The sequence below is a fragment of the Astyanax mexicanus genome, chromosome 21 (assembly GCF_023375975.1).
Source record: "Astyanax mexicanus isolate ESR-SI-001 chromosome 21, AstMex3_surface, whole genome shotgun sequence".
Taxonomy (NCBI): Eukaryota; Metazoa; Chordata; class Actinopteri; order Characiformes; family Acestrorhamphidae; genus Astyanax; species Astyanax mexicanus.
Genome location: NC_064428.1, coordinates 16,855,306 through 16,878,563, shown reverse-complemented (window position 1 = coordinate 16,878,563; position 23,258 = coordinate 16,855,306). Strand labels below are relative to the sequence as shown.

The 23,258-nt window shown below is 40.3% G+C and overlaps 2 protein-coding genes across 2 annotated transcripts; both read right to left on the bottom strand.

The window, feature by feature from the left end:
* Positions 1 to 3,943: 3,943 nt before the first annotated feature.
* On the bottom strand, positions 3,944 to 15,145 carry fbxl18 (F-box and leucine-rich repeat protein 18). Its single transcript, XM_007260268.4, has 6 exons — positions 14,893 to 15,145; positions 13,873 to 14,070; positions 10,755 to 12,098; positions 9,740 to 9,966; positions 6,540 to 6,758; positions 3,944 to 4,339 (listed from the first exon to the last, which is right to left on the bottom strand). Exons 1-6 carry the CDS (start codon positions 14,911 to 14,913, stop codon positions 4,165 to 4,167), a joined length of 2,184 nt encoding a protein of 727 aa, XP_007260330.3. The 5' UTR covers positions 14,914 to 15,145; the 3' UTR covers positions 3,944 to 4,164.
* A 3,589-nt stretch (positions 15,146 to 18,734) lies between these two features.
* Positions 18,735 to 22,842, bottom strand: actb1 (actin, beta 1). The gene is made up of 6 exons (XM_007260267.4): positions 22,701 to 22,842; positions 20,958 to 21,082; positions 20,601 to 20,840; positions 19,781 to 20,219; positions 19,501 to 19,682; positions 18,735 to 19,407 (listed from the first exon to the last, which is right to left on the bottom strand). Exons 2-6 carry the CDS (start codon positions 21,078 to 21,080, stop codon positions 19,264 to 19,266), a joined length of 1,128 nt encoding a protein of 375 aa, XP_007260329.1. The 5' UTR covers positions 21,081 to 21,082; positions 22,701 to 22,842; the 3' UTR covers positions 18,735 to 19,263.
* Positions 22,843 to 23,258: the final 416 nt, after the last annotated feature.

Here is a 23,258-nt window from a genome sequence, read left to right as displayed (position 1 = left end):
TTTCACACAGGGCTAGATTGGTTTGGATAGATTTTTGTCCTTAAACAAATCATTCAAAATACTCTTTTTATATTTACTCAGGTTATCTTTGTCTGATATTAAAATGTGCTTGTTAATCTGTTTGTAGGTAACAAATACTTTTTCACAGCACTGTATATCAGTAAATATTTTTAAATCAAACATTTTGTTCATTAAGATTGGATGTGCAATTAAAGAGTTTCATTCATTTTTTTAACAGTGTAATTTGGGTTCACAAGATATTGTGAATAAGATACTAAAGCTACAAGGTAATATATTGAGGCTAGCTTTTGTGTTAATAATTCTCATTTTCTCTTCAGTCTTTCAGAGTTCCCTTAGTGATACAGTTTCTCACCTCCATAGGTTATTAGTGGCTAAATACCCTTTTAATATCTTAGTAATAAAGACAACCACTGTCACAGTCACCTGCTGTCTTTGCTTACTCGAGGCAAATTTCTAATTTCAACAGTCTTTCAGAGTTAAATATTTGTAAATTTGCTAACTGTTATTTTAAAATCCTTTGAATAAAAATAGAAGCTTTGAATAAACTCCTACCTGTCGCTGCTGGACAAACAAAGAGGTCTCATCCAATGACTGCTTGTTCCTTACTCCTGTTCTCATTCTCATCCTTCAGGATATGCTGCTCCGGTCTTAAGGTATGTGAAAATACGCCACTTTAGAATTAAGTGTTTGTGACCCTGAGTTGTGAACAGAGGGCTGAATGATGTGGATGAAGCTACACATTTTTGTTCAGATCAAATTTTCCATTAGCGCATTTAAACATACTCTTCAAATAAAATGTCTCATACAAACAAAAGACTGATAATAATAATAATACTGTGTGTTTTAATTATAATGGGAACCATGTTCAAAATGCTTTCATGAAGATTATAATGTTATACATTTTACTGTTTCCTTCGTTTTAATTATTTATTATTTTAGTAATTTTAATACATTCATTCACTCATTTGTCTGTTATTATTTATATAATAATTGTCTTTTATTACTTAAATTAAAATGTTAAAATTTTTGATAGTTATTCTTGTTTTAATTTATCATCATCTTCAACCACTTTATCCCTTAAGGGTCGCAAGGCTGGGCTGGAGCCTATCCCAGCCGGCATTGGGCGGAAGGCAGGATACACCTTGGACAGGCCGCCAATCCATCGCAGGGCAGACAGACACACAAACACATTCACTCACACCTAGGGGGCAATTTTATCCGACATCCAATTAGCCTAAACGTGCCGTCTTTGGACTGTGGGAGGAAACCGGAGCACCCAGCGGAAACTCACACAGATACGGGGAGATTGTGCAAACTCCTTGTTTTAATTAGTCATTGCTATTTGATGATCTTACTTTGTAACATTTATTTTTTTGTCTTTAAAAGACAAGCACATCCTCCTTTTTAGTTTATACTTTCTTATAATTCTCTTAATTATATATTCTGACCATTTTACCTTTTCATGAACTTGATGGCAGTGCATTTAAAAAAATGTTTCCGACTCATATGGAGCATCTTTTGCTGGAGTGGAAACTGGTAAACAGCTGGTCTGAAGCTCATACTCAGGTCGAGGAGGTGAAAAAAGGCCAGGCGGTTTGCTTTTGCTGTTTTTTTTTTGCACAGCTGCACCAAGAGATGTGAGGGTACAAGAGAGAAGCACGTAGTGCATGCGTAAAAGCAAAAAGACGCATACATTCCAGTTCAAACGTTCACATTCATGTTGCATGGTTAAACCAGACTGTATGCGTCTTTTTGCTGTTACGCATGCACTACGGGTATAAAAAAAGATATGCATCCAATTTAGGACCACATATGAAAGTGACTCAAATCGTATGTGAAAAAATCGGATTTGGCACGTTGACTCAGCCATGAAAAAAATCAGATCCGAGCCTCATTGAGCAAAAAATCAGATTAGACTCAATTCAGCCTGCTAATGTGAACGTAGCCTTAGAGAGTCTCATAAGTAAATTAGGCAAAGGTTCACCAATTTGCAAAAAAGAAGAACGTCCTAAAATTGTGGAGTAAATGTTTCAGTCTTGTAAATAAAACATGGCTTTATGAAATGCATTTACTTACACTTTCACAGATCCACTACTTTTAAGAAATTGAGGTTACATTTATAGTTAACATTCCATATCCTGCAGTGCGACTACTGCACATCACTATTCTGTGCAGTTCTGCATCTCTGTTTACAGAGATAATTATCTAATAATGTGGACATTTTTTGAGGTAACATTGTTGGAGCAACTGTCTTGTCTTTCTCTGGTGGCAAACGTCCACTCTTGATCTCTGGTTACTTTTTTCTAGTGCAGCTCATTTTTAGCAGGTCTAAGGGTATTTTTACACGTCCGAATAAATGAGTCCACACCCAGGACTGATTCTGGTCAGCACAATTTCATGTGGCACTTTTTTGTAAGTTTGTAAAATGGTGGGGAAAAGGTTTGTCCATTTGCTTATTATTAATCCCAAAGACTTTTGGGATTAAAGGAGAACTGTGGTGTAAAATGATAAAGAGTACTAACCATTGTAAAATAGCCCACCTCCACTCTCTTACAGCTTTCTGAGATCCAGTAATTTTGTGCTTTTTGCCCAGCACTCTTTACAATGGCCGTATCGGGGCATATTTTGCCCCTGATATATGGCTTTTTACACTGTTATCCAGGCTCAAAGTTGCTCCACACCTCCTTGGTAAAATCTGATGAGCCCTGACTTTAAAAGTGAATAAGAAGCTTATAAAAAAATCTATTTACATCCCGTAGCTTTAGATACAGCTCCGGGTGCCGCCATCACTGTACTGATCATGAGCATAGACATACATACATAGACGCCGCATAGCCTGCCTCCTGGCGTGTCATCATTGATGCTATATTGGAGGAGTCAACCACGTGCCCCCAGTGCAATAATTTACACCTAGGAAGGGGGTAAAATACACCTATAATAATCACAACTCTACCAATTTAAACCTGATTTTCACAGAGGTTTAGTTATGATACAGGACACTGTTACACATTACAAATACCTGCTTTTATGCTAAAATACCGGATCAGACTACACAATTTTAGCCCGTTTTTGACCCGATTTTGTCGGCGCCGACAAATTGCGTGCGTCGGATCCGAATTTCCGTGTCGTGAGCTTCATAGGTCCGTGTAGTGTGACACAGTCAAAGAGCGGCGGAAAGACTAGCATGTTAGAATTTTTTGTATTTTATCGCCTAATTTGACATGCTGCTCCGCGACGTGCTCCCTAACGCTGACCAATAGGAAGACAGAGCGTTCTGTGGGGCACAGATGTAAACACGGGAAAAGAAAGCAGGACAGTGCTCCTGCAGTTCTCTGGACCAGAGAAACAGAAGAATAATCTAATAATCATCTAATAATCTAATTCATTCATGAGATATTCTGTTTACAGGCACTGAAACCTAAGTAGCTACATCTTTACCATACCTTACGTTCTCTCTGGAGTACAAAAAGCATGTAATGTCCATTTGGGTCACCCAGGAACCCAGGAGCCCACAGTCGCTTTTCCCTTTTCTTTTTTCAGCACAAAAGCACTACCATCACGCAAAGGGCTTCTGTAGCCGTGATTATCAGATTCTATGCTTCTCCCCCTCGATGACCTACGAACTCACGCGAGGACGATGATTGGTCGGTGACTAACGTGTAGTGTTGCCAATCCCCCGAGTACGACACAAAATGAAGATAACTGCTTAATCTGACATATTGGGTCAATATATGAGGTCAATAATTTGGACATTTTTTGGCTTAAAAACAGCGTTCACACTTCACCAAAGGTAGCAAGCCTATGAAACAAGGGCTCCTGGGTCTGGATAAAAGACCAGTGTATATTTTGAAACACGATTAATAAAAAAAAAAAAAAAAAAATTCCTCATCAGAACAGAAATGCGGATTTACTTCACAAAAACATACAGCAGGTAACTTTATTTTATGTTTGATATTTGGCACTCTGTAATCCTGAAGTTTTTCAAAGCTGCCATGCAGTGGGATGGAACCGACTCCCACATGATTGTCCATTCAGCTGATGGCCCTGCAACCCCTGCACACATTCGTTTGCCTGTACACTGTGTAAACAATATTTGATGAAGCATGAAAGTCAATATCCACCAGCACAGGACACTATCTGCTCTCAGACCGGGGATCTCTCTCTCCCGTACAGAGCGGTGGGCTCTTCGGCCACGCGGCTTTTGAAGAGAGTGATCTCGTCCAGGTGGCAGAGTGGCGTGTCCCTGATCACACGTCCCAGGTCCTCGTGCAGCAAAGGGTGCACCACCACGCTGAGGGCCGGGCGAGACGCGGACAGACTACACAAAGACAAAGAGAGAGAACACATAGCAGTTAGCATAACATAATGATGTTACCTAACTTATGTTTTTCTTTTTTAACAAAGGAAAAGTTTTGAGTAGCCAAAAAGCAAAGAAATGTGAATGAAAATCAGACAACAGAAACTGCAGATAAAAGGAGGGAACTGCTTAAGGAATGAAAACAAAAGAAGTCACTTGTTAGTAGAGGGCTGTGGAGTGACACGGGTGGGAAGATTTAATGCCAACAGCATTTTTGGGAGCTGCTGAGATGCCAGCTTCTGCAAAGCAAAAGTATATAGGATAACATCTGTGGGTTAATGTGCTACATGATGCCATGTGAAAGCCTGCTTTTGTACCGATTTCCCCAGTGAACTTCTTCTCACTTCCAAAACAACAAATCTGTTTTAGAAAAAAATACAGACATGATATTAGAGCTCATGTCTGATGAGGTTTCGGGATTTAGGGCCCTCTCTGGTGAGAATGGGTAATTGCATGGAGCATGTGGAAGAATCGTTTTAAACTGGGTGGGTGTGATGCGGTCTCCTTTCAGAGCGGATGAATCTGATTCCAGGTTATGTTCAGTTAGAGAGAAAGAGAGAAAGAAAGAGAGAGAGAGAGAGAGAGAGAGAGGGAGAGCGGTCAGTCAGAAACTTCACTTCAACAACACACTTTGTTTTACTATGAGTGAATGAGCTACTGAGCTCTGAGTTTCCTCTTCTGAAGTCTCCATTGCTCCACCAGCGGTAAAACTGAGCCGGATCCTCTTTTAGAGGCTGTACGTGTGACGTAAGTACATAAAGACGCATGACGTGGCCAGAAGAAGAACTCCAGCGAAAAGCAACCTGACACCCCAGTTTTTTTAATTAATATATTAGGCTTAGTAGGGATGGTCATTTCAGCACACTGATACCATTAAACACAATATTTTATCCCTTCTCCACTCAGAAATGCTTCTGCTTTCAGTTTAGAAACAAAACAATAAGGACTGCCACTTTAAGCTTCTTAGATAAAACTTTACCTACCAGGCTTTTGGTATTACAATCTGGCTGCTGTGCCGATGCAGGCTTATACTAATGTTACTGGCTGTCATTAGCCTATACTTTCATTACTCAACATCCATATTTCTAAAACTCATCCAGTCCAGTAACAGCAGTGGTTAAAGTGTTAAGTCACTGGTGGTTAGCTGTGGAACAACTTTACTATGACAGTAATATTTTAATCTTAAACAAATATCTAGCACAGCTAACAATCTAGCTATTAAAAAGTTTTCCAACAGAAACAGTGAGGGTTAGGAAAAAGACGTAAAGTCTTGGTTCTTCTGTGCGCTAATCCGTTACTTGCATGTAAAGTAAATTCATATGGCTAATGTGCATTTCCACTTAGGCTAATAGTATGTAAAATAAGTTTTTATGAGGTGTTCGTGGCCAATATAACCTAAACACCTTAGTTAATGATCATGGATTTCACAGATCCCCTTTAGACATTAAACATTGCTAAAACTAAATCGGAGACATATCAAACTAGCTAGTAGCTAGCTAGCTAACCGAGCGACAATATGCGCAAAACCTCTTGGTGGACATTTAGATATATGCCTCATAAGATTTGCTGTTTAAGATATTATTTCACATTTTGCACTTGCACCAAGATTTGTTTTCCATTGTAGAGCAGCTGAACTTGGCTAGCCCTGCTGCTAACCAAGGCTAGTGCTGCTGCTAACAGCACTAAAATATTGTAAATCTAAGCTTACTGTAAATAAACGGAAATAAACAGTTTTCAGGAGAGAAATCTGTGTAGATCTGTGTAGATTAATATGCAGCGCTCCTTTTACTTGGTTGAATTAGAAGGGAAACATGGCCCTATTTTCTTACTAGTATCACCTAAAATGGGCCTTATAATTTGGTTAATTTTTTTTTTTATTTGGATCTCGTCTAGTTTTCATCATGAAAAATTTGTCAACAAATATTTTTCATCATTTTTCACGTTAACAAAATTAACGCTATAACCTACTTCAATCCCGCAGATCCTGGCTTCTGTCCCAGGTAGCATCACAGCTATCCTGCTTCAAACCTCTAAACTTTCCTATGGTTTACTGTTTTTAACATACTCCTCCACCACAACTGTACAGACAGTTACTGTACAAAATGACAAAGTTCAGCAAAAGTGCAGAGAAAATACAGAATCCCTGCTGACTTATACATACCCTTCCACCAGGGTCTTCTGCAGCGTTTTGCAATCAGCCAGAGTCCCGCCCATGAACATATGAAACATGATGACCTCTGTGCAGCTCTGCATGAAGGTCAGCACTGCAGGGAGCTGGAAGGTTCCTTGGCGTGAGACCAGACACAGACGGTGAAGGAGGCGGCAGTGACTGAGTGCCTCAAAGAAAGCAGCATTGGCATTGAAGTATGGCTGCTCCAGTCTGTAATAAAATCACACAAAAAGCACAGAGAGTAAGGACATGTTGCTTTTTACTGTCATCAGTTCACCCAGACCTAGTATTTATATATATTTTTTTTAATATACAACAATCAATTTGCATTTTGACCATTTGCGAGAAATGTGCTGCCAAAACAGTTTTAACACAAATAAACAAGGATTCCACAAGACTTCTATCATCAAGATCATAGCAACATACTGTATTTTTCACACTGTAAGGCGCACTTAAAATTCTTTAATTTTCCCAATAATCATCAGTGCGCCTTATAATCTGGTGTACCATACAGCATTATAAAGGAGTTTCAGTTTAGTTCTACAGCAGTATAAGCATTAGCCGCTAACCGCTAGCTCTCTTGCCATTCAGAGGTGAGTATTATTATCAGCCTGTAGCCTACTGCTAAAAACAGACTAGGAGTGCTGGAACAGCATTAGCATTACCCGCTAACCGTGCTAATCGCTAGCTCTTTAGATCTTTAGACTCATTTAGAGGTGAGTATATCAGATTGTAGACTGCGTGTTTCTGTGTTAAAACAAGCTATGTGAGACTGCACAGGGAGGTTAACAACCAAGTTACTGGGGGCAAACACTTTTTCACATAGGGCCAGGTTTGTTTGGATAGATGTTTTCTCTTAGTAAATAAAATTATCTTTTAAAAACTGATTTTTATATTTAATCAGGTTATATGTTTCTGATATTAAAATACGCTTGATAATCTGAACTATTTTAGTGTGATAAAAAAGCAAAAACAAAAAAATTCTATTCGGGGCAAATACATTTACACAGCATTGTATAATAAATGAAATGAAGTTTAGCAGATAAAACATGAAATATCTTGGGTTCATACTCTCTACAATTAAATAAAAGCCAAAATGTATGTAAGAAATGCTGCTCTTGTTTATAATTTGCATTTTTAGTACCTTCTTTTTGAACATTTTAAATAATATTTTGCTTTGGAATTAACAAATCTGCCACACATACATACAATGTAAACTATCATGATCAGCAGTGCATCAGTTTTGTGTTATCCCAACCCCACACCTACCCATCGCCCATACCCCACACCTACCCTTAGCCCATACCCCAGGATCTGATTGTGAACTCTTCCTAATGTTAACTTTTTAATAAAAGTTCATTTGAAACTTTTTAAATGCCGAACAGAACCTCCAAAGACTTTTAACAAACAAAAACTAAAAATATAGAACATTTACTAATATCAATCATCATAATGTGCAAAATAATTAAATTAAAACAGCACCTGGACCACAGATCAATCCTAATTTCTACTGTTACAAAGATAAAATAAAAACAAAAAAATAAACCATTGCTCCCCTCTACTGGACAGCTAAAGAATAATCTCAGCTAAAGAACACTCACGTACACTCTGTGTCCAAATGTTTACGGACTTTAATGATTGTGTTTAACTATTTCAACTTACACACATTTCTGACAGCAGTACAAAAGTACTGCCAATACCTACAATGCAGTCAATTTCTCGTAAAAATGCTACAACATCTAACAAAAGGTCTTCCCTTGTCAGTAAGACTAGAAGGGGATAAAGCCCCCAGCGCTGAGCTGCAGACATGTGGAATTGTATTCTCTGGCATGATGATGAAGGGATCAAAATAAATGTGGCAAAAATATTTTAAAGGAGAAATCTGGTATGAAATAATCTTGGGTTTTAGTAAAACATGATATGTGGCAACCTTTGTTGAATAGCCCACCTCTGTTCTCCTCCAACATTTAGTGACATATAGTGCCGACGCTCCCAACAGGCTTTCAGTGCTAGTGATAGGGGCATAAAATTGCCCATGCAAATAAATCACTATTGTTATGCCATTAACAAGCTTAAAGTAGCTTCACACCTCATTGGTAGAATTCTGATGGCCCTGACATTTAAAACACTGCAATGAGCTCTTTGAAAGTGCACAGAGATTTATTAAAAATATATATATATTTTTTTTTTACACACATCTTCAGGTAGTTTTTTAAAAACACTATTTAAACACACATTATCTTCAGGTAGTTCTCTGGATGCTGACTAGGGGCATGCTATATATCGTTTTTTTTATCGTGAACAATATTATACTCTGAAATATCCTGCCATATCAACCACCCCTAATTATCACATCAGGGTACTACCTTGTTGCTGTTTTTAGCTAAAGAAAAATTCACACTGTTATCATTTCCCATTATATATATATTCCCATGATATATTTGTCCAGTATCATTTATTTTATCATATATTTAATTCTGTATATATTGAGATATTTGAAATGCATTATTAGTATCATGACATTCTGTTACAAATCTGATAAAATGCTTTTTAAATATCTTAGTTAGGGGTGTTCCATATCATATGTAATTTGTCAATAATAAAATGCTCAGTGTTTTGTTATATCGGGCCATATCGCCCACCCCTAATGCAGACAACTTTACATTAAGTCACGATAAATCAACACACTAGCATAAATAAATAGGTAGGTTAGGAGAACAGATAGCAAGATCAATTATATGGAAATGCATGAATATTATAGAGATATTTTCAACAACAGCTAGAATTCATGCATTTCCACAGAATAAATTTTGGAATTTGTTCTCCTATCCTACCTATTCGATTGTGCTCATCAGTCAACTTTGAGCATGTTAATAGTGTAAAAACCTTATTTTTTTGTGTGGGCAACACTAATGCTAGAATAGTAAGCCTGTTGGGAACATTGACTAAAAGTATTTTGAAACGCTGGGGTAAACAGAAGTGGGCTATTCAACAAAGGTTTGTACTCACTTTCATGTTTCAATACAACCCAAGACCATTTCACACATTCTCCATTAAAGCAGAATATTTTAACATTTAATTCTGTAATGTTGCTATTTTGAAGATCTAAAGTTTTATATGGCATCCATGCAATACTTTGTGTTACAGAAGAAAAGTCATGTAAACTAAAACTATGCAGTGAGTATATTCACCTGAAATCCCTGAGCTGTGTGCACAGCTTCAACGCCTCCAGCAGGGCTTGTGTGTAATTTACAGTCTTTATGGACCCAAGGTTGGCCAGTGACAACATCTGAAGGTCCTTACATCCCTGCACAAGCTGCAAAAGTCCAGTCCCCTTTAAGACCCCTGGCAGGTGGGCCAAGGTGAGCCGACGCAGAAACCTCAGGTTGCCCAAGGCTGCCAGTTGGCTGTCTCCGACCTAGCAAATAATTTAACATCTTTACAATTCATAGTGTGTACTAAATATTTCACATACATACATTTATAATAGGCACTGTAATGACAATATTGGGATTTTAAGCACTGTTCACCAGAGAAGGCAAAAAAGGCCAGAGTCTTTGAGAGGGCCACTTCTGTTACAAGATAAAAGTCTTCTTAAAATTACATAATTTACTGTAATAATAACAGGCTGAGGAGTTCCACGCCATGGGACAAAATTTATAATTTTATACATAACAGATATTTTGTTTCTACAGAGCTCAACATTTTTTATTAAGAGATATAGACAAACAGGGAGACCAAGAAGTGTAAAGATCTGGAAAATAGGCCAAATTGACCAAAATGAAAACTAATCAAGAGGAAGATGGATGATCACAAGCCATCAAACCAATCTGAACAGCTTAAAATTTGCACCAATAGTGGCATAAAGTTATCCAAAAGCAGTGTGTAGCACTGGTGGAGGAGAACATGCCAAGATGCATGAAAACTGTGATTAAAAACCAGGGTTATTCCCCTTGTTTTTCTTGTTTTCTTTCCATTATTAGAGGTCTGAAAGTGCTGCATCTCATCATTATCTGCAAATAAATGCTCTAAATGACAATATTTTTATTTGGAATTTGGAAGGAATATTTATAGAATAAAACAACAATGTTCATTTTAATCAAACATATACCTATGAATAGAAAAATGAGTGAAACTAATTCAGAAACTGACGTGGCCTCTTAATTTTTTCCAAAGCTGTATTTGAGAAGTATTAGGAGCCCCTACCTGACAGGCCCAGGGACAGGCAGCAGGGTCTTTGCGGATGGCCGGTTCATTCCGCGGCATGGCCGAGAGGAAGCCGGCACCTATGAGCTCCAACTCCACCAGATGTGGGCAGCCCTTCAGCAGCGGCCGGATGCAGGACGCAGCTGCTTCCTCCCGAACTTCCCCTAAAGCTCCGACATCCGGCTGATAGATGGGAACGCCGATCCGACGGCTCTTCTTCAGCCCGAGGAGCAGCGACCCTGAGGAGAGGTCTGAACCAGAGTGCGACTCGTTGGCCATCACTGGTGCTCGCTGTGCCAGTGCGCACACAGGGAGGGCCAGCGAGCGGAGGTGAGTCAAACGGCCCAGAGCTCCACACAGGTGACCATCCTGATCAGCCGGAGCATGGTGATGGTAGTGTGTGGCAGACAGGTTGAGATGTGTGAAGCGAGGGCAGCACTCAATAAGTGATTTGACGCTCTCCGCATCCATCTCCTCCTCCCCTCTGCTGCAGTTTTCCGGTAGTGCTCCTCGTCCACAACCACGCAGGTTAAGACTACGAAGGGGTGATAGGTCCCGGCCAGTGGCCAGCAGCACGTGCAGAGGGTTGAACCCAGGCGCTGAGCAGCGGGACAAGTTCAGGTAGGCAGGACATCCATGAGCCAGGACCCGCATCAACCCTGCGCCGTCAAGCCAAGTCCGTGGAAGTTGGAGGGCACGGACTGTGCTCCCTGCAGCAGAGGCCATGCTTTCTGTAAGGGCTGCCACCGCAGCTGGACGAGGAGGAGCAGGGCCAGGGACAAACAGGACCAAGCCTATGAGGCCCGCTGGCACGCGCATGCTAAAGACTGCAAGGTAGAGGGCCAGCAGGGTGCGGTTGACCTCGCCTGGCGCCAGACGAGCAGAAAACCAACGCAAGTTCTGGTAATGTGGCACGCTGCTCTGGCCCACCATTAGTTGAGCGCAGGCTCCACTCTCCTGCCAGCTCTCGCTGGCCTCCAGGTAGAGGCGCAGGCTCCGCAAGGCGCTGCAGCACGGCACCACGCCGTATGAGGGCGTCAGGAGCGTTTGCTTCAGTTCATGCAGCCGCGCCAGAGCCGCCTTGCCCTCTGCGTTCAGTTGCTGAAGGTCAAACTTTGGGCCAATGTCCAGGGCCAGCGAGCGCAGGCACTGCAGTGAGGTCAACAAGCGAGACAGACGCACAGGAGTCACACGGCAGCCTGACAGGTCCAGCCGAACCAAGCACTTGCAGCGGGTCACCTGGTCCAATGTGGAGCCGGCAAGCCAATAGCAGCCGCTTACATTCATAGTCTGGATCTCAGTGGAGAGCTCTTTCAAAAGATGTCTGACAGCTTCGTCTGTCGCCTGAAAGAAAAACAGAACGTTAATCCTTACTATCCTGGAACTTTAATGACTTTATAAAGGCAAATGGACACACTAGGCTGGACTAAGGATCTTCAGGCCAGGGATTTCAGCTACTCTAAACAGGTTTTTTTTCTGAACCAAATATAAACTTAGCCTCTATCTACCTCAGCAGGTTACTTGACAGGGTACCAACAAGAATGTCACCAACAGAACTGCTGACCATCTTAAAATTAAATTCAGTGCTATTGTTCCAAGATTTTAAAAGGGCTACAAAAACCCTATTTCTGTTTTGTAGTACCCAATCCCCATGAATATGAGCTCATCCTGTCACTAGTAAATGGAATGCATTTAAATTCAGTTTATTTTTGTATTTTTCTGCTCTTCTAATACAATTTGCTGTATTTCAGCCTTTGAATGTCACCTCAAGCACAACACCGACAATAACAGAGTTCATATAAAAAAAAATTATATAATAATTATACTAATATTAAGTAAGTTAAGATGAAATATACTTTTTAAAAAACATACATTTGCACACAACACTGTACACAACATCACGTTTACAGATCAGAAATATTGCATTAACCTTGGAACTTGCTTATTTTACACATTCCCCCTAACCCAGCACAGACTGTAATACAAAACCCTAGACCTTACTTATATTGCACATTCTCTCAAACACAACCATGAGCTGAAATGCACAGACCATATACCTTATTATTTAAGAGCTTTATAAAAACTGGCTCAAATGAGTTTCTATATCTATTGAGCTGCCAAGTTTAAACAAATAAAGCGATACAGAGCCGGAATGGGAATCGAAATTTGTATTGGTATGGACAGTTGAATGTTGTATTAAGCTCAGAATTGCTAACTGTAAGTGTGCCTTACCCTTAGTCTTAGGCCAAATGCCATTTCACCCCTTTGCCCTACCCATTACCCCTACCCCTCTCTACCCCTTGTTATAAGTGATGATTAGCACTATATTGCCATAGTTTAATGTGTAGTCTCAATGTTTTATGGCCAAATTCTTCATAACAAGCATAAAAAATGCTAGTAGTTTGTCTTAGAAGGTAGCTAGCTAGCTAGCTAACTTTCCCGTTCCACCAAATGCGCAAAAGACGGCAGGGGCTGCAGCATTTAAGGTGGAACGGAAGAATAAAATAAAATCAAAGCTAATTTCAGCTCCCCATCACAGAGAAATTAAGACATAGACAAACGACCATTCATTTCTGCACAATCTCCCCCCTTTCTGAAGACATACGACGCCATAAAGTTTACTAGTTAACCAGCAGCAGCTAGGTTACTGAACTTTAGTGCTCCTGATGACGTATCGAGTGCTTGAAGGGTTGTCCCAATTCTTAGGGGAAGGAGTTCACCCCTTCCTCTTGCAACTCAAAGTCAAAGTCAAAGTCAAAGTGGTTTTTATTGTCATTTCAGCTATATACAGAGTACACAGTGAAACGAAACAACGTTCCTCCAGGGACCATTAGAACTCTGTTCTAAGAGGAAGGGTTACAATCGAAAACAAGGGGTAGGGGTAAGTGGTAGGGCCAAGGGGTAAAAAGGGATTGGGCCTTAGTCTGACCACATGAACGTTTTGGTTCATGTTTGGTGTTTATTGTGTTGCACATTTACACAGTTAGGTGTAATTCCATGACTGCATTGATTATTATATTGGATCACAGGGTGCCCCTGTGTTTCACAAGCTAGTAAAGGTTGGAAATTCATCACATGGGAACTTCTGTTCCAGTTAATAACCCTCTGCAGATCTCACCGTGTACTCCTTGTGCAGGTTGATGTGAGCAGTCAGGCTCTTATCCAGACACAGTGTACGGAGCTTCCTGCACGCTCGGCTCACGTTCAGCACCAGGTCATGGCTCGGGATGTACCTCAGGATGTTCAGCAGAATCTCGTCTGAGAAGTCTGAGATGGTGACAGGGGACGGGGGTGCTGTGTCTGAAAAGCACAGGGTCTGGAAATTCGCAAGAGAAAGAAAAGAGGAGAACTGGTTAAAACAGGTTATCAAACAAATCAAGTTTGTCATGATGGTCATACTAGTTGGCAGTGTGGTCATGTTGGTCAACTAACATGGTCATGATGGTTATGGTGGTTAACAAGCTTGGTCATACTGGTCAGGCTTGCCATGACCATTATACTGGCCAAATAGCTTGGTCATACTGGTTATCCACCCATAGCAATGATAGTTTTACTGGTTAAAAAGCTAGTTTAGGTTTGTCATGATGGTTATACTGGCTTAAAAGTATGGTCAATTGGTCAGCTTGTTGAAACTGTTCATAATGGTCACAATGGTTGGCCAGAGTGGTGGGGCGTGACATTCTGGTCAACCGACTTGGTCATACTGATTATCCAGCTGAAGTCATGATGGTCAACCATGATTATGGTGGTTGGTCATGCTGGTTGACTATCATGTTCAGGTCTATCATGATGGCTGTACTGGCCATGCTGGTTCACACTGTTGATACTGGTCGTGCTGGTTAAGCTCAGGCCAGTCATTCTGGACAACAGACTTGATCACACTGGTTGAGCAGTGGGATGATGTTGGTCATGCGGATCATCAGTCAGGATGGTTATGATGGTGGAACAGGTTGGTCAGGTCTCTCTGTAAACCCGACTGAACACATGTTAAATATAATGTAAGTAATGATCTGTATCCCTGGGTTATAAACAGCAGTAAGAGAGTTAGTGAGTGAATTCGCTAGGCCAGCAGTCTGGTGTTAACTACCGGACTTCAGATCAGCTGTGCTGGATCAGAGACCGCTTCCCTGGATCTTACCGTCTCGATCTGATGGTCCATGCTGTCCGTGTGCCTGTGATCCACCAGCTGATACACATTCCAGACCTTCAGAACCGCTCAGCTCCCCATCACACACATGCACCCGGCAGTTAACCCGGCCACAGAGTGTCTGTTACAGGAGAGCACCCACTTCAGAGTCTCTGGTGGGTTAGTTTGACCACCAGGGGGAGCTGCTGGGTGTGTCCAAAATGAATGGGTTCCTATGGAGCAACTGATGAAAGTCAGAGTTCATAATAATATTAATAATAATAATAATAATAATAATAATAATAATAACACTGAAACTTTTTACTCATTTTCAGTCATCTGCAGCTCACCACATAGTATCTGGTGCTCACCACTTTGTATTTTTTAACGTAAACAAAAATACACTGTGTCCCTTCCGGAGCTCTGTAATGTTCAAAGTTTCAGCACAGAAGACAGAAAAGCTTTTCAAATTCAGATATAATCATTTTTAAAGTCAGTATATCAGCTTACATTAGCAGTAATGCTAGCGCCTTTACTGCCTGAAACTCATTTACTGTGGAAAACAGTAACATATTGGAAGCTTTTTTGTTTTTAGCCGTTTAGCTCCATTAAGTCCCATTCATGTTAGTCTCTTATGCGGGCTCCCTCTAGCGGCGGAGGAAGGAAGTGTTTAGTCTCTCCCTGAATCATCTATTATCTGCATCCTGGACCGCTGTCGGAACAGTGCTGCAGCCGTACCGGCTTCCGGGGAACGAGTGTTCATGGGTGCGTCTCAATCCACACTCACACTACATAGTGCGTATTCGTTTTCTGAACGTACCCTCTCTCTTTTGTTTGTTTATAGGCAGCATCTAAAACTGGCTTTAAACCTGGTGATGTGTCTAAAACATTTTCTGTGTTTGACTGTATGAAAGAAGTCATTGGTCAAAACGAGTACACCACCCTAAAAATGTGCATTTGCTAGTATGATAGTGATGTTAATGTAAACTATATTTATAAAAAATGAAATAAAGTAAAAAAAAAAAAAAGGCTAATGAATTACATTGACGATTATTTCCTATATTAAAGGGGCACTAAACCCCCTGATTTTTGCTAAATCCACCTTCAGCGAGGGAGAGGTATTTTGGGAGAGGTACTGATGTATGGGTTTAGAGGCAAGGCAGAAGGGAGAGCTGATTGTCACAACTGAACCTGAGAGGGCGCTACAGAGGCAGAAATTACCACAGTAAAAGCGTTTTTAAAGGCTAGGAAATGTACGGTGGCCGAGAAAGCCCAACGCAGTGCAAATTGAAAAGCGCTGCAAAAGCACAAAACACATCCATCAAAATTACAACACAGGCGCATCAACTAGAAAAACGCGCTGCAAATAGAACCACAACACAACGGAAGTGAGTCACAACACAACGGAGTTTTCCCGGGGGACCTTAAAAGATGCTGTACCAGCTAAGCTGCGTCTTCAGTAACGTCTCGGACTTCACTATGTGTACAAAGGACAATGGCAGGTACAAAGGTACAAAGTGGCAAACAAGGCATTTTGTGAAGCAGAACTTTTAATAATATGCACACAACCGTGGTAATCACAGGTAATAAACATAACTTACTTTTCAGAAGCTTGTTTGCCCTTTGTATACAGCTGGTACAGCATCTTTTAAGGTCCCCCGGGAAAATTCCGTTGTGTTGTGACTCACTTCCGTTGTGTTGTGGTTGTATTTGCAGCGCGTTTTTCTATTTGCTGCGCCTGTGTTGTAATTTTGATGGATGTGTTTTGTACGGTGGCCGAGAAAGCCCAACGCGGTGCAAATTGAAAAGCGCTGCAAAAGCACAAAACACATCCATCAAAATTACAACACAGGCGCAGCAAATAGAAAAACGCGCTGCAACTAGAAAAACGCGCTGCAAATAGCAAAACACGCTGCAAATACAACCACAACACAACGGAAGTGAGTCACAACACAACGGAATTTTCCCGCACTGTATTTTCTGTATTATTGGGTAAACGTGTTACTATATTGATTATATTTTCATACATCCACTGTAAATTTTGTGTATCTGTACATAGAGCTGTTATTATTTTATTTTATTTTATTTTATTTTTGCTCAGGCACCGTAAGGATTGCTGCTAAATTTCGTTGTACACTGTGCAATGACAATAAAAGTATCTTATCTTATCTAAATCATGGCTGGCTAAATTATGCAGCTGATTACCTGACTTACCTCTCTCTGCTTTACTCTACAGCACTTGGGAGTCGACTCACACATACCCCAAACCATACAGAAACATCCAAAACCATACATACTTTACTGAACAAACTTTACCTTAGCTACTTTACGTATTTAGACAATCTAGAGCTGGAAAATAAATTATGTTATTATTGTATCAACATTATTCTTATTGAGTATATTATCACTGTCTAAAGAACACAGATCCAACTGTACAATTACAGTGTGTAAAAAATATTAAATTGGATGATATGCAGGAAACATAATATAAATCATGTATTATGCATGAAAGATTATTTGAACGTGAGTTTAAGAATCAGCCACTCCTGGTGCATTTTGTCTGTGAGTAAAACACAAGAAATACTGTGCATCACAGTGGTGGATCTAGGATTTTTTAAGAGCCCATCAAGGGGCCACAATATTCATACAGGGCCCAATATTATTTCACTAGTCACAACAAGTTCAAACATTTGAAAGCAATTTAAAATGCTTACACAGTAAAATATATGGAATTAATTTTGTACCAAATGTTTTACACACAAACATCTGCAGTCAAAATTTTAAGAATCAAGAATCTGCAATTTGATTGTGCCAGTCTTTCATTTTATTTCTTGGTTTTGTGGATTTTGCTTTTATATGTATATTATCTGCATGTGTATTTTAAATTACTTTTTACTGTACATAGACCAAATACTCAACCACACAGCATGTGAAAAAATCCAGCTTTTTATAATAAAAAAAAATAAATCTTTTTCACAAACTCAGTTTGAAACATCACTCCTGCATAAACTAATCACACTGGACATTCCAAATTGGCTCATTAGCACCACTAGTGTTCCACCTATAGCATCCACCTATAAGGCAAAGGTCAGATGAGTGACAGGAGAGGGGCACTTCAGAGGGCCAATTTGATCACCTTCTGCCCCCACCTGTAGTTAATCATAATATTGTGTTTAAATACTGATATATTGTGCTATACTATCCCGCTCAGTGAGTGATTAAATTCAGCAAGGGCAGTGGCTTTTATACTATACATAGCAATACCGTTTTAGCATTAACTGAAACAAAATTATTGATGTAAATTTTGGCCACATCCACGTTAGTTTCCCTTTAGGGACTTAAGCTTCAACCTCTGATAATGGTTAATTTTGAATAATTAGGAACTTGCCACAAAAAAGGCAAGTAAACCAGGACTTAAAAGTAAATTTTCTGATAAAAAGAGCTACGTACTTCTACTTCAACATGCACTGCTTTTTTCAGGCCAAGCTGTTTATGTTTAAAACTTAAGCATTACAAATCAATTGATTCATTTAAGGGATATCAGGGGGATAAGAACCCTTTCATGTGAGATGGTATACTAGCTTGTTGGGAACAAGTGTTCATGATAAACATTTCATATTGGGCAAATATGTAGAGCACAGAATGTGTGATAATAGTGGAAATGGAATTTGAACACAGCTGTAAATAGTAAATGATAGCTAAAATTTAACAAGCCAGAGTAGAGATTTGTTTCTGCTGTAATTATATAATACAGAAGCCAGCTATGACCACAGCTTCAATACCATTAGTTTAATTAACCATGCAGCAAGATAAACATTGTGATTGAGGGGGAAAAAAATAAAGAAAGCACTCTGTTGTTGAGTTTTACATGTGCACATTTTATTGGGTTCAACATGTCAGTGTAGAGACTCCTAGGCTCACATGCCACAGGTGGTCCCCTTACCCACAAACCCCAGGGAAGTTCTCCTGCAAGATCTTCACTCAAATGGGTAAAGCTTTTCCCTTCCATTGCATAACAAACAGAACTGGAACGAGTTTAAGGCTGAAGTACAAAAACAAAACCAGACATTGTAATAGAGTACTTAATTTACATAAGCAACACTAACAAGGTCATGTGTTCCCACTGTGACATGGGGCAAAGTGGTGGATGCTGTATTAAAACATGACACTATTTGGAATGACAAAGAAGAAATGTACATTGAGTCCTCTTGGGGAAAGCTCCTCCCCCGTAAGACACCACCCCCCTTTCCAGTTTGCTCATACCGAGGCAGCACGCCATACGGAGCAGAAGCCATGCCCATGTTGTCTTGTCTGAGAGGGGAAGGTTGGTCGTTCTTTTAGGATCAGCCAGCCACATGGCTGGCTGAGGTGGTTTAGTCCCATTTAGAAGCACTTCCTGTGGACAATGGAAGGGCCAGACTCATCATACTCCTGCTTGCTGATCCACATCTGCTGGAAGGTGGACAGGGAGGCCAAGATGGAGCCACCGATCCATACAGAGTATTTACGCTCAGGAGGAGCAATGATCTACAGAAGAGGGGGGAGAAAGAAAATTAGACATGCACTGAAAGATTGATAACCTGTACCAGGTGGTTTCTCAACACTAATGCAATTAATTACCTTAATCTTCATAGTTGAGGGTGCAAGGGAGGTGATCTCCTTCTGCATACGGTCAGCAATGCCAGGGTACATGGTGGTACCACCAGACAGCACTGTGTTGGCATACAGGTCCTTACGGATGTCAACGTCACACTTCATGATTGAGTTGAAGGTGGTCTCGTGGATACCGCAGGATTCCATTCCTATCATGCAGAGAAACAAGTTTCCATTAAAACCCTTTTCTAATTTAAGTGTTTAAGGATTTTTTTTTTTTAATTTAACTGAGAACCATAAGACTTACCCAAGAAGGAAGGCTGGAAGAGGGCCTCAGGGCAGCGGAAACGCTCATTGCCAATGGTGATGACCTGACCATCAGGCAGCTCGTAGCTCTTCTCCAGAGAGGAAGATGAAGCAGCAGTGCCCATCTCCTGCTCGAAGTCCAGAGCCACATAGCACAATTTCTCCTTGATGTCACGGACAATTTCCCTCTCAGCTGTTGTGGTGAAGCTGTAACCACGCTCTGTCAGGATCTTCATCAGGTAGTCGGTCAGATCACGCCCAGCCAGATCCAGACGGAGAATGGCATGGGGGAGAGCATAACCTTCGTAGATGGGTACGGTGTGGGTAACACCATCACCGGAATCCATCACGATACCTGTGGTACGACCAGAAGCGTACAGTGACAGCACAGCCTGGATGGCGACGTACATGGCGGGTGTGTTGAAGGTCTCGAACATGATCTGTAATTTACAAAAACAGAAAAATTTAACTTACTGATCTGGCATCATAACGAGATTTTTAACCCTTCAAACTATGTATGCTGAGTTAAAAGGATTAGGAAGTAAATGTTTTAATGCAAAGGCTTAAGTGTCATTAGTACATAAAATCATGCAACAGATGTCCAGAAAAGAAATTAAGATAAAGACACTGCAATTCATGCAGTAAATCTCAAGCAGAGGGGGAAATAAAATTAACCTGTGACTTCTACATATGAAGGAAAATATGATCAGGTCAAAGAATGGAAAGCCTGAGAAGGAAGATACAGAAATGAAAATATGAACAGAAGAGAAACAGAAAGCCTACTATTTACCAATGATAGATCTAGCAAAAGGCATGCATACCTGTGTCATCTTTTCCCTGTTGGCTTTAGGGTTCAGGGGAGCCTCTGTGAGAAGGACTGGGTGCTCCTCTGGGGCAACACGCAGCTCATTGTAGAAGGTGTGGTGCCAGATCTTCTCCATGTCATCCCAGTTTGTGACAATACCGTGTTCAATGGGGTACTTCAGGGTGAGGATACCTCTCTTGCTCTGAGCCTCATCTCCCACATAGGAATCCTTCTGACCCATGCCTACCATGACACCCTAAGAGAGAAAAAAAAAAAAAAACACTTCTTAAAATTTGAAAAATTTAGCTTAAAAAAACCTTTGTAAACACCACATTGAAATTGGTCAAAATAAGATTGTTAAGGCACAACATACCTGATGCCTGGGTCGGCCAACAATGGAAGGGAAGACGGCACGAGGAGCATCATCTCCAGCGAAACCAGCTTTGCACATACCAGAGCCATTGTCAACAACCAGAGCAGCGATTTCCTCATCCATGGCTGTGTAAAAAAGGAGAAAAGGGGATTAAGAAACACACCTCCAGCAACTTAAACATGCTTAGATCACTGAAAGCTCAAACACTCTGAAGTAATGCTTATGGTTGGCCAGTAGGTGGCGCAAAGGCGCCATCCCTAAACCTAGTGATTTGAGACAAAGGAAGTGGCAGGGCAGACTCACTATTGCCTTATAAGGCAATAAGTTCGGCCTGCTCACCATTGCCGATTCAGCTTACAGAACGAGACCAGCACATCCAGGACCACTCCCCATTTCAACAACCTGATTGTTACACAATCCCAAACGTGAAATATGCCTCCTTCTCTAGTTAAAGCTAAAGCTTTTACTGCAATCAAGCATAACCTCAGTTTAGTTTAATCTTTAAGTATCAGATTAAACGTACATTAGGTTCCAAGACTACATAGTTTTATTTTATAGATTTATAAAACAAGAAAAAAGGGAAGATGCCTGGTCTGCACAATTTAATTCAGTTAAGTCAAATTAGAACTCAGCGTCCAATTAACACTTAAAAACCCTGGCCAGCTTTAAAAACTACACTGCCAAGTCCAAAAAAAAAAAAAAAAAAAAAAAAAAAAAAAAAAAGCTTTATCTTAACCCTCTATGGCATGGCAGCGATTTTCCTCAGGCAACAAACCACGTGATTTTACACCGTCCCTCAGTTTAATATGTAAAAAATATTTAAAGGCCTATTTTAAAGTCTTTTTTGGCTGTTGTTTCCTAACAGGAGAACATTATTCTCTCAAAACACAAGGCAATCATGCAGAATCAGTTGCTCCCAGAGGGTTTGATTAATAATAAAAAAAAAAATAAAAAAAAAAAAAGAAAAAAAAAGAGACCCACTAAAGTTACTAAAAAAAAAAGGAAGGGGCTGTTTTTTTTTCTCAACATATATAAATCATGTTTGAGGGTTAAGTTCCTTCATTCAAAGAAAAGGCTAGGAGATGCCGGCTTCCCCTCTGAAGGAGGTGGCCACACCCACCATTGAAACAGAACGGTGCTACACTAGAAGAACCAAGGCATGAAGTGACCCAGCTATCCTAGCCAACACTTCTGCTAAAGGACGAAAAGTTAAGCTAGCTAAACCTGTAATTATACATGATTTATTAAAGGACTTAGAAAATAGAAAGCAGTTATCTAGCTTAGCATTAGCTAATTAGGCTGACCAAAGTTGGCTTAATGCACTGAAGCTGCAGACTAACCCGAGGGGCTAACCTTAGCTAGCTAGCTTATACAAGCTAACGGTCAGCCACCTCGACACATCAGACAAAAGGGTTCGAGTTAACGCGAGGTAGTTAATTTACAAGCTTATAACGCTAATCTGTAACTTAATCCTTTAGATAGTCAGTTAACCAGCTAACTATACATAAAACGTTAGCTAGTCAAACAGCTTAATTTAAAATAACAGAACAAATTCATGAACAAGGCGTTACTCAAAGCTGGAGTTAGGTCAGCTAAGCCAGCTAGGCGTTCACATTCAAAGAAAGGTGATTCTCTAACATAATTTTACCACCTAAAAATGTACATAGTCGTCTAAATAAAATATACAAATAAGCTGTAGCAAGTTGTTACAACGTATTAGCCGGCAAACAAAAAGCTGCTTACCTGTGTTTTATCGGTTTGCAGGGAACCAAAAGGGGGAGAAACTGCTCCTGTCCGGGTGCACTGAAAACTCGGAGTAGCCTGTATAATGAGGGCTGAAGTTTTTATACCCGGCGCGGTGGCCGGCTCCTTCCATATATGGTAACGTTTCGGCTTCGAGCGATCTGATTGGCCAGCCGTCACCCAGTTGGCGTGTTTCAAGCTTATTGCTTGAAATTCAAGTTGTGAGATGCAGAAGTGCAGTGAGGAGAGGCATTATTAAATACACTGTGAAAAATAGCACGATTTGTGACAGAAGTAGGCGGTATATTTATGTTTATATGTATTAATAATAAATATATGATTTAGGTGACATGTTTTAGGCCAACTTTACACTAGAATACTTTAAAAAAGACATATGTTAAAGACCATGCCTTTTAACCTTAGCAAAGGCTGAAAAAATTTGCAGTCTCACTATTTAGCCATCTATCTATTTATATGACTGCAACTACAGAGCTGTGAGTGAAATGGACCATATATTACATTAAATCACTGAAATCAACATTACTATACATTTTTACT